At 55.5% G+C, this 16976-nt stretch overlaps 1 protein-coding gene across 3 annotated transcripts in view; it reads left to right on the forward strand.

The window, feature by feature from the left end:
* The first annotated feature begins 1001 nt into the window (after positions 1–1001).
* Positions 1002–16976, forward strand: part of GOLGB1 (golgin B1) — a 34341-nt gene continuing 18366 nt past the window's right edge. The window contains exons 1-8 of one of the 3 annotated variants that reach the window (XM_029048888.2): positions 1002–1080; positions 9399–9544; positions 10175–10272; positions 10744–10896; positions 11134–11289; positions 11673–11792; positions 12218–12340; positions 15698–16835. In XM_029048888.2, the coding sequence (XP_028904721.1) occupies positions 10177–10272; positions 10744–10896; positions 11134–11289; positions 11673–11792; positions 12218–12340; positions 15698–16835 (1786 nt within the window). In that variant the 5' untranslated portion in view covers positions 1002–1080; positions 9399–9544; positions 10175–10176. The remainder of the gene's footprint in view (positions 1081–9398; positions 9545–10174; positions 10273–10743; positions 10897–11133; positions 11290–11672; positions 11793–12217; positions 12341–15697; positions 16836–16976) is intronic. The other 2 variants (XM_029049142.2, XM_029049062.2) reach the window with 2 other exon arrangements.

Below are 16976 nucleotides of genomic sequence, written 5' to 3' on the forward strand. Positions count from 1 at the left end.
CAGATCCCGGCCTGGCCCACAGTGTGCTGGCCCACAGGTGTCCATCCCCTTCATTCTATTGATGTCGATGACGCTGTCTTATTTTTGTTTGTTCTGTCTTGCTTTGCCGTCTGTCTCCCCCGTTTAGGCTGTGAGCCCGTTATTGGGCAGGGATTGTCTCTATCTGTTGCCCAGTTGGTTATATGTGTATATATCATTTAACATTCCAAGTGCTTAGTCCAGTGCTCTGCCACATAGTCAGCGCTCAATAGATATTATTGAACGTACTACTGAATTACCCTATTTATTTTGTTAATGAGGTGTACATTCCCTTGTTTCTATCTATCGTGATCATGTTGCCTTGTTTTTGTTTTGTTCTGTTTTGCTCTGCCGTCGGTCTCCCCCTCTTCTAGACCGTGAGCCCGTCGTTGGGCCGGGATGGTCTCTATCTGTTGCCCAATTGTCCATAGAAAGTGCTCAGCGTGGCTCAGTGGCAAGAGCCCGGGCTTGGGAGTCAGAGGTCATGGGTTCAACTCCCGGCTCTGCCACTTGTCAGCTGTGTGACTGTGGGTAAGTCACTTCACTTCTCTGGGCCTCAGTGACCTCACCTGGAAAATGGGGATGAAGACTGGGACAACCCAGCACTGAGAAAGTGCTCTGCACAGAGTAAGCGCTTAACAAATACCCACATTAAATACCATCGAATGGGGTGAATGAATGAATGAACGAATGAATGAATGTCCCGGCCCAGAGTCCCCCGCGCCGCGCCCGCCCCTTCCGCGGCCCTGATTGGGCGAGGCAGCGAGGGGGCGGGGCCTCCCCTGCGGCCATTGGCGCCGGCCCGTGCGTGTGTGTTGGGGGGGCGGGGGGGAGAAGGAGAGGCTGCGAGGGCCCGGCTGGTTCCCCCGGCAACGGCGGCTGAGCTTGGCGCCCATTGGTCCGTCGTCCCGTCTGGTCGGGACGCCCGCTTCCTATTGGTCCGGAGCGGCGCCGGGGGCGGGGCCTCCCCCGCCGGCTTCCTCTGCTGATGTGGCCGGACCCGCGGAGCCGAGCCGAGCCGAGCCAAGCCAGGACCGACCACCGACCGGACACCCAGGCCCGGTGAGTGCGGGCCCCCCCCTTCCCTCCCCTCCCTTCCCCTCCCTCCCTCCCTCCGACCCCCCGGGACCCCTCCCTGCCTCTGCTCCTGCCCCTGCCCGTGCGGGGGTCAGGGGGCTTCCGAACCCGGAGACACCCCCCCCCCCGCCCTGCCCCTGGGATTGGGGGGCTGGTGATGCTCCGGCCCCGGGGGATCCCCCTCCCAACCCCTGGGGGTGTGAGGGGCCCTGGACACGACAGCCCCCCTGACCCTGGAGGGATGTCGTCCCTCTCCCTGGAGTTGCGGGGGTCCGGGGGGACTCCCGGCTCCAGGGGGATCCCCCCTCCCCGCCCCTGGAGATGTGGAGCTGGGGGGCCCCCGACCCCAGGGGGATCCTACCTCCCTGCCCTTGGAGGTGGAGGGGGGGCCTTTTGACCCGAGGGGATCCCCCCTCCCTGCCCCTGGAAGTGTGGGGGTCTGGGGGGGCCCCTGACCTCGGGGGTAGCCCCTCCCTGCCCCTGGAGGGGCGGGGGGTTGGGGGCCCCAGACCCCAGGGAGTTGTGAGTGTTAGGGGGTCCCTGTCCCAGCAGGGGGTGGGTGCCCCGCTTCTACCCCGAGATTCTCCTCCCCCTCCAGTGCCGGCTCTGTACCCTCATCTTAATAATAATAATGATGGCATTTGTTAAGCGCTTACTATGTGCAGAGCACTGTTCTAAACGCTGGGGTAGACACAGGGGAATCAGGTCGTCCCACGTGGGGCTCACGGTCTTCATCCCCATTTTACAGATGGGGGAACTGAGGCCCAGAGAAGTCAAGTGACTTGCCCAAGGTCACACAGCTGACAAGCGGGTGAGCCGGGATTCGAACCCATGATCTCTGACTCCCCAGCCCGGGCTCTTTCCACTGAGCCACACTGCTTCTCGACCTCTTTCTGGGCCCCAGGTGCTGGAGCGGGTTGGGTCAGGCCGGGCCAGGCTGGGGCCAGAAATCACAACAGACTAGAGGCAGAGAAGCAGCGTGGCCTGGGAGTCAAGGCACCGAGGTTCTCATCCCAGCTCCGTCACGTGCGTGCTGGGTGACCTTGGACAAGTCACTGTACTTCTTTGGAACTCAGTTCCCTCATGTGCAATTTGGGGATAAATCAAGCAATGGTATTTATTGGTGCTTACCATGCTCAGAGGACTGTAGTAAGGACTTGGGAGAATACGGTACAATAGAGTTGGTAGCCATGATCCCTGCCCACAAGGAGCTTACAGTCTACAGTGGGAGATAGACATTGAAATAAATACAGATTAGGGAAATGGGAGCGAATAAAGGTAGGGACAGAGGTGCTGTGTTGGGTGGAAGGTGGGGTAAATATCAGCTGTTTTAAAGGTCACAGATCTAAGCAAATGGGCCAGGCAGAGGAGAGGGCCAATAGGGAAATTGAGGGCTTAGCTGGGGAAGCTCTCTTGGAGGAGATGTGATCTTGGGAGGGTTTTGAAAGTGGGGAGCGGGGTAGACCGGGTTATGAAGCGGGAGGGAGTTTTGGGCCCGAAGGAGAACATGTGCTTGGGGGTGTCAGGGGAAAGTTGAGATCAAGGTACAGTGAGTAGGTTGGCAGTAGAGGAGCGGAGTATGTGGGCTGGGTTGGAGTAGGAGATCGGAGAGGTGAGATGGGAGGGGGTTAACAGATATCTGTTGTCCCTTCTCCGTAGCTGTGCCCCACTCTCCATGGAGGACAGGGGCCAGGTCTGACCTGATGATCTTGCGTACTAAGCTCAGACAATCCAGTGCTTAGTACAGTGCTTGTCATCAATCAATCAGATTTATTGCTACAGTTACAGTGTGCAGAGCACTGTACTTGGTGCTTGGGAGAGTACAAAATAAGAGTTGGTACACATGTTCCCTGCCCACAAGGACCTTACAGCCTGGAGGGAGAGACAGACATTAATATAAATGAGTTATTGATTTATACCTAAGTGGGGCCGACAAAACAATCCAAATGCGAGAGTGACGCAAGGGGAAGAGGGAGTAGAGGAAATGGTAGTCAGGGGAGGCCTCTTTCGGGAGAGGAGCTTTTAATGAGGCTTTGACTGGGGGGAGAGCAGTGGTGTGTCAGGTATGAGGGAGGAGGGAGTTCCAGCCCAGAGGGAAAGATGAAGCAGAAGAGACTGAGGGACAGTGAGTAAGTTGGCAGTAGCCGAGCGTGCCGTGTGGACTGGATCATAGCGGGAGAGCAGGGAGGAGAGGTAAGAGGGGGCAAGTAATTGAGTGCTTTAAAGCCGGTGGTAAGGAGTTTTTTTGGATGTGTAAGTGGATGGGCAACCACTGGAGGTTCTTGAGGAGTGGAGAAACATGGACTTGGATGTCTCCAGAAAAATCATTCGGGCAGCAGAGTGAATTATGGACTGGAATGGCGTGAGGCGGGCAGGTTAGTGAGGAGGTTGATGTGTAGTCAAGGCGGATAGGATAACTGCTTAGATTAACACGGTAACAGTTCTAATGAAGAGGAAAGGGCAGATTTTAGCAATGTAAAGGTTGAACCGACAGGATCTGGAGACAGATCGATTATGTTGGTAGAATGGGAGAGATGAGCTGAGACATGGAGGATGTTGGTGGTGTATACGGTGATGGGAAAGTCATGGGGGAGATAGGGTTTGGGCGGGAAGATGAGGAGTTCTGTTTTGAACGGGTTAAGTTTGAGGTATCAGCAGGACATCCAAGTAGAGATGTCCTGAAGGCAGAAGGAAACCTGAGACTTCAGGAAAGGAGCGAGGTCAGGGCCGGAGAGGGAGATTTGGGATCATCTGCATAGTGCTGGGGGTTGAAGTTGTGGGAGTCAATGAGCTCTCTGAGCGACTGGGTGTAGACGGAGAAAAGAAGGGGCCCCAAAACTGATCCTTGAGTTTGTTTGTTATAATGGTATTTGTTAAGCGCTTACTTTGTGCCAGGCACTGTACTAAACTCTGGGGTAGATACGAGATCATCAGGTCAGACACAGTCCCTGTCCCATGGCGAGGGCCCACAGTCTAAGTAGGAGGGAGAACGGGTTCTGAATCCCCGTTTTACAAAGGAGGAAACTGAGTGACTCCCAAGTAAGTGCTTCACTGATCTGACCATGGATGATATTCGCAGCACTAGTAGTTGTAAGTAACTTCATCCTCTGAACGTCCACTGGCTGCAGTGCAATGTCCGGAGCTCTCAGAAAAGTCAACAGGATCCCAAAACACGTTTCCTGCTCAAAAGGGGGATACAGACATGTTTATGTATCAAGTAGTTACAATAAAAAGCTGTATAAACATATTTGCAAGAGTGCTGAGGATGGGCATAGATTAATTCATAATAATAATAATAATGTTGGTATTTGTTAAGCGCTTACTATGTGCAGAACACTGTTCTAAGCACTGGGGGAGATACAGGGTAATCAGGTTGTCCCACGTGAGGCTCACAGTTAATCCCCATTTTACAGATGAGGTAACTGAGGCATAGAGAAGTTAAGTGACTTGCCCACAGCCACACAGCTCATAACAGCTGCAGCATGGCTCAGTGGAAAGAGCCCGGGCTTGGGAGTCAGAAGTCACGGGTTTGAATCCTGGCTCTGCCACCTGTCAGCTGTGTGACTGTGGGCAAGTCACTTAACTTCTCTGTGCCTCAGTTCCCTCATCTGTAAAATGGGGATTAAAACTGTGAGCCCCACGTGGGACAACCTGATCACCTTGTATCCCCCAGCGCTTAGAACAGTGCTTTGCACATAGTAAGCGCTTAACAAATACCACCATTTAAGAGGCAGGGTGTAGAGGCTGATGGTTTATATGACACAGCAGTCTGGGGACCACCTGGGAAAGGTTTGTTGGAAGATGTGCCATTTTCCCTAGTATTTATTGGGCACCACCTGAGGAAAGTGTTCTGTACCCATTGCTTGCAAAAATCTGCCTGAAATTAAGCACATCTCCTCTGGGGAGCCTCCTCCGAGTAACCAAAGCCTTATTAGAAGCACATCTCCAAGAGGCCTTCCCTGACTAAACCCTCATTTCCTTCTCCAACTCCTTTCTGCGTCACTCTTGCACTTGGATTTGCAGGCTTTATCCACCCCACCCTCAGCCCCACTGCATTTATATGTATATATTTAAAGTACTCAATCACCTTGTCCCTTCCTACCTCATGTCGTTGCTCTCCTACTGCAGCACAGCCCACGCATTTGGCTCCTCTAATGCCGCTAACCTTCTCATTGTACCTCCATCACCTCTATCTAGCCAATGACCTCTCTCCCACATCCTGCCTCTGGCCTGGAACACCGTCCCTCCTCATCTCCGACAGGCAATTTCTCATCCCGCCTTCAAAGCCTTATTGAAGGCACATCTCCTCCAAGAGGCCTTCCTTGATTAAGCCCTTCTTTCCTCTTCTCCCAATCCCTTCTCCATCTCCCTGACTTGCTCCCTTCATTCATTCCCCTCACAGCCCCACAGCCCTTGTACATATCTGTGATTTATTTACTTATACTAATGTCTGGACTGTAAGCTCATTGTGCACAAGGAATGTGTCTGTTTATTGTTTTATTGTACTCTCCCAAGCCCTTAGCAGAGTGCTCTGCACACAATAAGCACACAGTAAATACGATTGACTGGCTGATGTATCTGAAATTTATTTATTTATATTAATGTTTGCTTCCCCCTCTAGATTGTAAGCTCCTTGTGGGCAGGGAACGTTCCTACCAAGTAGGTTATTTTGTACTCTCCCGAGCACTTAATACACTGCTCTGCACAGAGTAAGCACTCAATAGGGTTGATTGATGGGATTAATCTCTCACCTGTTACGTTGTACTCCTCTCCCATGTGCTTAGTATAGTGCCCTGCACACAGTAAACACTAAATTAATACATTTGATTGATCTTCCAACACTATTTCCCAACTTCTGCCACTTCGGCACCTCCTTGTCACCATATCACTTCCCCCTTCTGCCTCCACGCCAGCATTTAGGTAGAGATCTTTATACTCCAGTTGCTTCCTCCTACGTGAAACTTATTAGTGTCTGTCTCCCCTAGTAGTCTGTAAACTCTTTGAAGGCAGAAATTGTATCTACTCAGTGTACTGTGCCCTCCCAAACGTGTAGCACAGGGCTCTGAAAGGAGTAAGCGCTTACTATGTATTGTCGATTGAACGATAACCGAAGCACAAGATCTGTTGCCTGTGCCCGGGCAGGAAGACAAGCATACAAATATTTGCACGTGGAATACTCAGAATAAATATTTGACGATCCACGTGCACACAATGCAGGGAAGGGAAGAGGGCGGACCTGGGTGCGGGGAGAGGGAGGCTGGGCTGGTCGGACCTGGGTCTTTGAAGTTAATTGCCCAGGGCCTCCTGAAGGAGGAGGGATTTTAAGGGGGCTCTGACAATGGAGAGAGTGGTGGTCTGCTGGATTAACACTCTGACTTTCTCTCTCTCTTTCAATCTCCATACTCAGTCTGGCCCATCAGAGCCCAGTAATCCCTCCAGAATCCACTCCTTCCTCTCCATTCAAACTGCCACCCTGCTGGTTCAAGTACTCGGCGTGGCTCAGTGGAGAGAGCACGGGCTTTGGAGTCAGAGGTCATGAGTTTGAATCCCAGCTCCGCCACTTGTCAGCTGTGTGACTGTGGGCAAGTCACTTAACTTCTCTGTGCCTCAGTGACCTCATCTGTAAAATGGGGATTAAGACTGTGAGCCCCGCGTGGGACAACCTGATTCTCTTGTGTCTACCCCAGCACTTAGAACAGTGCTCGGCACATAGTAAGCGCTTAACAAATACCAACATTATTATTATTATCACTCATATTCCACCTTGGCTGTTGCATCAGCTTCCTCACTGACCTCTCTGCTTCCAGCCTCTCCCCTCTCCAGGCCATACTTCAATCTGCTGCCCAGGCACTTTTCTAAAACATCGTTCTGCACACATCTGCCTCATACTCAAAACCCTCCAATCGTTGCCCATCCCTTTCTGCATCAAGCAGAGACTCTTGGTCATTATCTATAAGGCTCCGTCAGCTTTCTCCCTCTTAGTTATTCATTTTTCTCCCACTATACCTCAGCTCACACTCTCTTCATGCCTCTCAAACTAACCTTCTCACTGTGCCTCACTCTCATCTCTCTCCCTGCCAACTTTTTTTTGTTAAGCGCTTACTATATGCCAGGTACTGTATGTTGAGGCTCTGAGTCTTAATTCTCATTTAAGAAATGATGTAACTGAGGCACGGAGAAGTGAAGTGACTTGCCCAAGGTCACATAGCAGAGAAGTGGAAGAGTTAAGATGAGAACTTAAGTTCTCTGACTTCCAGGCCCATGCCCTTTTTACTAGGCCATGCCGCTTCTCTGCTTCTCTTGCCTGGAACTCTCTCCCCCTCATGCAGCAGACCATCTTCAGAACCCTCTGAAATCACATCTCCTCTAGGAGGCCTTCCCCAATTCATCACTCATTTTCCTATCCTTGTTCTTCCACAACTGCCACTTCAGGACTTCCATGTTACCCAAGCCCTTGGGTACTCACCCCTCTCCCCACCCTCTCCTCTGCACTTACGTAAATATACCTTTGCACTCTATTCTTTCTTCCTACTTGTAATTTATTCCAATCTACTAACTCATTTGTATGCTCCCAAACACTTTGGGAGCACACTGTTTTGAACTCCCCCAAGGACTTAGTTCAGTGCTCTGCACACAATAACACAATAATAAAGCATACAGTTTTGTATGCACACAGTAGGTTCTCAACAATTAGAGATGATTGGCTTTCAGGTGGGGAAACTTTTTTTTTTTAATTGTATTTGTTAAGTGCTTACTATATGCCAGGTATGGTACTAAACTCTGGGCTAGAATCAGAATCATCAGATTAGACTCAGTCCCATATGGGGGCTCAGAGTCCTAATCTCCATTTCACAGATGAGGAAACTGAAACTATGAAGTAAAGCAGTGTGCCCAAGATCACTCAGAAGACAAGCAGCAGAGCTGGGATGAAAGCCCAGGTCCTTCTGACTCCAATGTCCGGGCTCCATCCCCTAGGCCACTTTGATGCAAATTAATCAAGTCGGACACAGTCCACATGGGGCCCACATTCTAAGAGGAAGGCTCATTTTACAGATGAGGAAACTGAGGCTCAGGAAAGTTAAGTGACTTGCCCAAGGTGCCCAGCAGGCAAGCAACAGAGCCAGGGTAAGAACCCGGGATCTCTGGCTCCCGGGACCGGGCTCTTTCCACTGCCCTGCTCTGAGGGAGGTGTCCTTTGTGTGCGCTGACCCGACTGGCCGGGCTGGCTGGGTTCCCGGGGAGGACTGACCGGCCAGCCGTCGCCAGGGGCCACCGTCGCGGCAGTCCCGTGGGGTGGGCATCTCTGCCCCCGTGCTGCCCACTCGGCCCTCCTGCATCCCTTTGGGTGGAATGGCGTCTCGCGGTGCACCCGCCCATTTCCCGCTCTCCCCCCACCCCCCCACCCCCCCCACCCCCCGGCCTGTGTCACACTCGAACTGCAGTCTTTTCTGCCTACATCCGGTCTTCCGGACCTTCCTGCCAGGATTCAGTGTGTAGCTCCCTCGGGGCCAGACTTGAGGCTGTGAAGGACTGGAGCTGGGCCACGGCTCCTTGCCATCAGCTCTCCCCCTCCTAGCTCACCTCACTGTTTTCCTACTACGACCCAGCCCACTAACTTCGCTCCTCTAATGCCAACCTACTCTCTGCACCTCAATCTCCTCTATCTCGCCGCCAACCCCTTAGCTATATCCTCCTTCGTATACCACTCTCCCCAACTTCAAAGCTTTCCTAAAATCACATCTCCGCCAAGAAGCCTTCCCGGACTAAGCCCTCATTTCACCTCATCCTTCTCCCTTCTGCATTGTCACTTGGATCTGTCCCCATTAAGCATTTGATATTCATCCCACCCTCAGCCCCACAGCATTTATATCCTTATATCTATAATTTATTGTCCAGAGTCCCCCTCTGGACTCTAAGCTATTCAGGGCATATGTCTACCAACTGTGCTGTTTGGAACTCTCCCAAGGGGTTAGTTCAGTGCTCTGCACACAATAAATGCTCAGTAAATCCCACTGATTGATTGAGGTAGAACTGACAGGATTTGGTGAAAGATGGAATATGCAGGTCCAACGTGAGATAATTTCAAGGTTGCAAGATAATGCTGGGGGTTGAGAGGGTGGCGGGGAATGGTCTTTTGACTCCCAGCTCCGTGCTCTGTCCAGTAGGTCAGGCTCTGTCCCCCATGATCCTGTCCTTTCCTCTGGCCAGGCCCGGGACTGAGCGCTCACTCTTGCAGAGGCAGGGAGCCCTCGAGATGAGACCTTCCCCTCATGCAGCGATGGATTTTCCTCTTCCTTTCCCAGGGTTCACAAGGCCGGTGGCCAGGAGCCGGGCTCAGGGGCCGGTGCCGTCAGGATCGAGAGTCTGCAGCCTTGTGGCGGCGTCGAGAGCAACCGTGTGTCCTGACGGGAGCAGGTTCATCCTGGCTCCCAGGCAGTGGCAGCAGGCGGTGGGTGGGGGATTGGGCCTGCTCCCCATAGCCCGGGGTGCGCTCTGGCACTGAGGTGGCAGGAGGACCAGTCTCCTCTCCCCAGCCCAAGGTGCACTCTGGCACCAAAGTGGTAGAGGGACTGGGCATGCTTTCCCTCGCTCGAGTTTACTGTGGCACCGAGGTTGGGAGGTTTGCCTCCTGTTCCTCACCCAGGGTTTACTCTGGCACTGAGGTTGTGGAGGGAGACTGAGCCTGCTGCCCCCATCCAGGATTCACTATGGCCCTGAGGTAGGGCGAGGGCTGGGCCTGTTCTCCACCAGGGATCCATCCTGGCACTGAGGCTAGATGTTGGTTGGGGGGAAAGCAGGAGTCAGAGGATGGTTCTCCCTCTCCTGAAGTTTTTATTCTGGCTGAAGCCAGATTGAAGAGGAAGGGGTAAAGAATTCCAGATGTTAAATGCAGGCAAAGTTTGGTGGGCGGTCCCCAGACTGTGGAGACCCAGGGTGAGGGAGGGGTTCACCTTGTGAGCCCTGGACCCTGGTGGCTGGACTGGCCAGCCAGACCCCAACTTCAGGCTTGGCTGAGGGTGGGGGCTGAGGTGCCCGGACTAAGTAGGCTCTGACTGTCTACTCTTGTGGTCTGCTGCAGCGATGCTGAGCCGCCTGTCGGGATTGGCCAACTCTGTCCTGCACGAGCTGTCCGGGGATGGCAGTGATGCAGATGGCTCACTGCTTCCCCCAAATCCAGTGAGTGGATACTCTAGTCTCTGACCACCCTCTCTCTTTCATTCCCTCAGTTCAGGCCTTGACACCACCCGCCCCCCACAGTGCACCTCCCGGGTCTCTTTCACTGTCACTGTCTTCTCTGTGCTCCTCCGGTACCCAGGGAGGGTGGCAGGGAGGGAAGAGAGAGAGTGTGAGTGAGTCCTGTCTCCCCATCAGACTGGCAGCCCTTCAGGGATAGGGGCACTGTCTCCTCCCTATGCACACTGGGGACCGATGGCTCCATGGCTGACCATCTGCCGAGGGGTCTCCCTGTGCTGGGTGGGTGGGTAGGTGGGTGGTGCCCGGCAGGGGCGTCCCCGGGGCTGGAGGGAGTTGCAGGGCCAGCCACAACTGGGCTAGGACGAGTCGGGGAGAGGCCTGGGAGGAAGGAGCTCGGGTGGGGGCGGGACCGGGACCAATGACAGTGGTGGTTTTTTCTCCCCTCGGAACCAGGAACCACTGGGGGGTGCCGAAGTGGCCGCCCGGGATGAGGCCGGGGAGGAGGTCCGGGAGCGCCTGGCCCAGATGGAGCAGCTGGTGGTGCAGCTCAAGGAGCTCGTTCGGGAAAAGGACGCTCAGCTCCAGCAGAAGGAAGCGACCCTCCAGGTACTCGTGGGCTCGCCCGGGGTCCTCCTCTGCCATGTCGGACCGGGTGCCCGGGGTCAGGGGCCCGAGGAGCGATGGTCTGTCCTCAGCTGCTCGGCCTGGGGGCGGTGGCCCACCCTCGGCCTCTCAGTCCATGACCACGTGGGCCTTCGTCCGCCCAACCTGTGACTGGGGGCCCAGAGGTGGTGGCCCGCCCCTGGCTGCTCAGCCCATGACGGTGGGCCCCGCTTTCTGCAGGAGGAGCGAGATGCTGCCGAAGCCAGGATGGCCAAGCTCAAGCTTCAGGCCAAGGCCAAGCTGGCCTCTCTGAACAAGCGTGTGGAGGAACTGAAGGCCCAAGCACCAGACCCACCGTCTGGACCCCCACCCGAGGGGCAGCCCCAGCCTGGCCAGGTCTGGAGAACGGGTTCCCGGGACTGCGGGGCTGGTTTTCTGCCAGCTTGGGGCTCATTGGCAGTGGGAGTGGCTGGGGTGGATGAGGGTGGAGCAGAGGCCCTGGGAGAGGGGCCTTGCTCAGCTCTGGGCAGCCTGGGCGGGGGTAAGCTTGGGCCTGCTCTACTCCTCTCCACCCCGCTGTTGGTGATGCCTGGGCCACACCCTACCTGGAGGGTGGGCTTTGAGGAAGCAGAGGCCCTGTTCAGGGAAAGCAGTGCACTGTGGGGGCATCTGGGAGAGCCTGGCAGGCCCTGACCCCAGGTTGACCCCGGCCTGACCCCACGCCCATTCCGGCTGCCTATGCCCGGCCTGATGGTGACACCCTCTCCTGCCGATGGCAGGCTCGGGGGGAACAGGAGGGTGATGTGGACCAGCTGAAAAGGCAGCTCGAGGAGAAGGAGGCCCAGGTTGGCGACCTGCAGGCCTGGCTGGACCAGGTGCAGGCAGAGCAGGCGGCTCAGGTAGGGGACGCGTTGGCGTCCGGGGCCCCACAGTCCGGCTGCTCCCCGGCTTGTGGCGTCACGGTGGAGTAAAGGTGTGCGGGCTGGTGGGCGGTGGGGGGGAGGGGCTGGGCCGGGGTGGGAGGGGCCGGGCGGCTGGGCTGGTGGGCGGGGAAGGGGCCGGGACAGGGGTGGGAGCGCGGGAGCCGGCGATGGGCCGGAATGGGTCGGGGAGGGTACGGGATGGGTGGGGAAGGGACTGTCCCTTGAAAATTTGCCCAGGGGAAAACTGGGATGAGTCTGGAGGACTGAAAGGTCCAAGTGGGGCGTCCACTGGCTCCCTTTTCTGCACCGGGGTACAACATCAACTGCTGCCCAATGGTTCCCCTTCCCGTTCCGGGCACGTGGCCCAGGAGGATTGTGACTCCGGTCCTGTGTCCTCTCAGGTGGGTGCCCTACAGGAGGTGATCCGGGACAAGGACGCTCGCTTTGAGGCTCAGGTTCGGCAGCACGAGGATGAACTTGTGAAGCTGCTGGCTCGGATTGGCGCGGAGGCTGAGGTGCAGCAGGTGAGTGGCACAGGCTGAGGGGTGCTGGGAAGAAGGCAGGGGAGCGGCTGAGACTGAGGGATGCTGCGAAAGAGCACGTGGAGCACGTAGAGAAGCAGCGTGGCTCAGTGGAAAGAGCACGGGCTTTGGAGTCAGGGCTCATGAGTTCGAATCCCAGCTCTGCCACTTGTCGGCTGTGTGACTGTGAGCAAGTCACTTAACTTCTCTGTGCCTCAGTTCCCTCATCTGTAAAATGGGGATTAAGACTGTGAGCCCCACGTGGGACAACCTGATTCCCCTATGTCTACCCCAGCGCTTAGAACAGTGCTCGGCACATAGTAAGCGCTTAACAAATACCAACATTATTATTATTATTATTATTAAAGAGCAGCCTGCCCAGTGGAGAGAGCTCGAGCCTGGAAGTCAGAGGACCTGGCTTCTAAATTTGGCTCCATCACGTGTCTGCTCTGTAACCCTGGGCAAGTCACTTTACTTTTCTGTGCTTACCTGACCTGTTAAATGGGGATTAAGAATGTGAACCCTATGTGAGATAGGGTGTGTGCTGATCCAATCATCTTTATCCAGTGCTTAGTACAGTGCCTAGCACTTAGTGAGCATTTAACAGCTACCATTTAAAAAAAAAAAAGAGGGCCGGGGTACAGCTGAGACTAGGGGATACTGGGAAGAGAGCAGGGAGTGACTGAGATTGGGGGATTCTAGAAAGGTGGTGTGGCATGGTGGAAGCTGGGAGACCCTGGAAAGGAGCGTGGGAAGGTCGGGGCTGGAGGAATCTTGGCTTGGGAAGGGGACTGTGGACATGAGAAAGATGAGGTGGATAGGAATGGGTCGGGAGCTGGGAAGCGGTGAGGTCAGAGAGGGCCGGTTTGTAAGGAGGGCCCTGGTGGAGGACCTGGAAGCCAATGGACAAAAGTTTCTGGTTGATGCAAGAGGAATGGAAGCCAACCTATTCCCCCAATTTCAGCCACTTGAGCCACTTCCTCTATGCACTCGGGTACTCAGTCAATGGTGTTCCTGCCCTGTGGCACCTGTGGACAAGTCTTCAAAGTCCGTTGCTTCCCAACTACCTGTAATTTATCGTAGGGTCCGTGCACCACTAGACCGTAAGCTTCTCGAGGACAGGGATCGGGTCTATTAACTCTGTTGTGGGATCTCATTATGCCACAAACATCAAGACCGTGAGCTCCGTACGGAACGACAACTGCGTCCAACCTGATTTGCTCGTACCCACCCCAGCACTTAGGGCAGTCCCCGGCTCATCGTAAGCGCTTAGAGATGCCACAATTATTATCATTATTATCTTCAAGACGAAAGGCGAAAGATCAGATCACTACAATTGCCAAGGCGTTCCGTTGCTCTGCCTGGCCGGCGGTCCTAGCCAGGGTCACCTCGGATCAGCCGCTAAAGAACACTGTTAACCGATGCTTCTGGAAGCTCCACGTGGTTTCAGACTGCAGCACGGCCCAAAGGACGAGAACTTCACCTTAAGACACCAAGACCTCTAGATGGTTTCGCTGACCTAATCGAAGCATCTGAGAAAAAGCCTGGCCTAGTGGATAGAACTCAGGCCTGGAAGTCAGCGGGACCTGGGTTTTCATCCCGCCTCCGCTATTTGTCTGCCGTGTGACCTTGGGCAAGCCACTTAACTTTTCTTTGCCTCAGTGACCTCATCTGTAAAGTGGGGATTAAGACTGTGAGCCCCACGTGGGACAACCTGATTACCTTGTATCTATCCCAGCACTTAGAACAGTTGCTTGGCACATAGTAAGCGCTTAACAAAAAACATAATAATAATAATAATTATTATTATTATTATTTGGAGCGGGCCCAGACCTGTCCCAGTGCTCTCCGCGGCCCGGCTGGGGGACGCCACAAGAGAGCTTGACAGTGCACCTCCTTCCTCTCCTCTGGAAAGCTCTTCCATCTCCATAGACTCCGAGCGCCATCCCCAGTCCTGGAGGCGGCCGTTCAAGGACAGCTCGGCTCAGCCAGGAGGTCCACGGCCCGGAACACACACCAATGGTGGGAAACCGCTTCCTTCACCCATTTGGCCGGGTGTCACGGGCCGACGCTAAGTCTAACAAACACTGACGGGCTGGATCCGCCGGCACTGGGACAACCAGACGCGGAAACGAATGCAAACGGAAAAAGGCGCAGAGCTTAAAGCTTTGTTAGAATTCTGCTCTCTGGACAGCATCCTGACCGCTGATGCAGTCATGGACAAGGAAGTAGAAAACTGAATTGAGACAGCACGTTCCTCGTGAGACTTCCAAACAGAGCGTGACAGTAGCATGGTATTAGACTCCATCCCAAACTGAAGGTCAAGCGCTAGTTCGGCACTCCACCCACAGTAAGCACTCAGTAAATTCTACCGATTGATTGGTCTCCAGAGCCACGGAGCTGCCTGTCCTTCTTTACGGCTGTGAGACCCGGCCCCCACAAGGATGCCACGTCCGGCTCCTCGGCCACTTCCGGAGTCATCCACGGCCAGGCCCGGTATCAGATGTCGAGGCGAGATCACGGCCTGCCGAGTGCCGGGACGTCATCAGTCTCCCTGCGTCGAAGCTGCGCTCACCTGAACGTGGCTACTCTGGGCGGGACACGGGAGGAGAACGAGTGACAGCGGGAGACTCCAGCAGCAGCTGTACGGAGACCTGAGATGGGGAAACAGAGATCCGGAGGGCGGGGGAGGCGTTGTAAGGGCACGTTGAAGCCAAGTGTCAGAAAAGGCTGCATCCCAGACGGAAACTAGGAGACAGTGACCGAGGGCAGACTAGCCTGGACATGTCGACACAGGAACCTATCATCTTTGAACCCAAAAGACAGATAATATGTCTGTATACGTACTTGGGGATTTACCCAACACACGTTCACGACCCTTTCTCCGTCCTATTTACAAATTATTTTAGTGTCAGGCTGCTCTGCTAGGCTTTAGGCTTCTTAAGGACAGGGATTATCAATCAAACGATGGTATTTATTGAGTGGTTAGTGTGTGCAGAGCACTGTACTAAGAACTTGGGAGAGTACAGTCCTCACCCACAAGGAGCCTGTGGGCTAGCTGGGGAGGTAGACGATACAGTAAATTCTGGATATGTCCATAAGTGCTGTGAGGTTGAGGGTGGGGGTTCTGGGCTCAGTGGGTTGTAGGTTCAGGGCTCTGGGATCAGGAGGCTCCCAGCTCAGGGGGTTCTGGGCTCGGGACTCTGGAATCAGGGGACTCTGCACTCTAGGGGTTCCAGGCTCAGAGAGACTCTGGGCTTGAGGGTCTTGGGAATTTGGAGGCCAGGGGTGGTCCTGGGCTTGGGGGGCTTTGGGCTCAGGACCCCATACTACCCAATCTGCCCCAATGTCTTTGGTCAGGCTCTGTCTGAGAAGTTCCAGCAGCTGGAGGCAGAGCTGAGCACTGTGCGGGCAGCCCTGGAGGCAGAGCGACAGGAGGCCAGGAGGGCAGTGGAAGCCCTGGAGCTCCAAGAGGCCCAGAGGAAGTTGTCCCTCGGTGGCCCCCAGGATGAGCTGCGTCACCTCTCAGAGCAGCTGGACCAGGAGGGCCGGGCACGGGCTGAGCTGGAGGCCCAGATCTGTGCCCTAGAGCAGAAGCACCGGGCTGAGCTGGAGGCTCAAGTCGCCCTGGAGCAGGAGCACCGGGCTGGACTGGAGGCCCAGATCAGCGCCATGGAGAGGAAGTACCAGTCAGAGCTGGAGGCTCAGATCAGTGCTCTGGAGCAGAAGCACCGGTCGGAGTTGGAGGCTCGGATCAGTGCTCTGGAGCAGGAGCACCGTTCGGAGCTGGAGGCTCGCGTCAGTGTTGTGGAGCTGGAAGCTCAGATCAGTGCCCTGGAGCAGAAGCACCGGGCCAAGCTGGAGGCTCGAGTCAGCGCCCTGGAGCAGGAACACCGGTCAGAGCTGGAGGCTCACATCAGCTCCCTTGAGGAGAAGCACCGGGCCGAGCTGGAGGCTAGGGCCAGAGCCCTGGAGCAGGAGCACCGGTCGGAGCAGGAGGCTCGGGTCAACATCGCGGAGCTGGAAGCTCAGGTCAGCGCCCTGGAGCAGAAGCACCGGGCCGAACTGAAGGCTCGGGTCAGCGCCCTGGAGCAGGAGCACCAGAAGGAGCTAGAGACTCGGGTCAGTGTTGCGGAGCTGGAAGCTCAGGTCAGCACCCTGGAGCAAAAGCACCGGGGCGAGATGGAGGCTCGGGTCAGCGCCCTGGAGCAAGAGCACCGGGCCGAGCTGGAGGCTCGAGTCAGTATCGAGGATCTGGAGGCTCAGTTCAGGGCCCTGGAGCAGAACCATCAGGCCCAGCTGGAAGCTCGGGTCAGTGCTCTGGAGCAGGAGCACCAGGCGGAGCTGGAGGAGAAGAGTTCCTACATCCTGCACCTTCAAAACGAGGAGCAAGAGCTGCGTTCTGCCTATGAGAGACTGCGGATGCAGAGCGCCCAGCTGCGTCAAGACGCGGACCAGCCGACACGGGATGCCGCCCTCGGAGCCCCACGGCTGCCAGGTCAGTGGCTCGGAACTTGGGGATCCGACACCAGTGAGCAGGCGGGCGGGTAGGGGGGTGGGCAGTGGGTCAGATGTCCCGAGCCCTGACCAGACTGTAGTCTTGGGAAACCGAGGGGCGCTGGGAGTGGGGCCACCTCAC

This window comes from Ornithorhynchus anatinus, chromosome 1, assembly GCF_004115215.2.
Source record: "Ornithorhynchus anatinus isolate Pmale09 chromosome 1, mOrnAna1.pri.v4, whole genome shotgun sequence".
NCBI lineage: Eukaryota > Metazoa > Chordata > Mammalia > Monotremata > Ornithorhynchidae > Ornithorhynchus > Ornithorhynchus anatinus.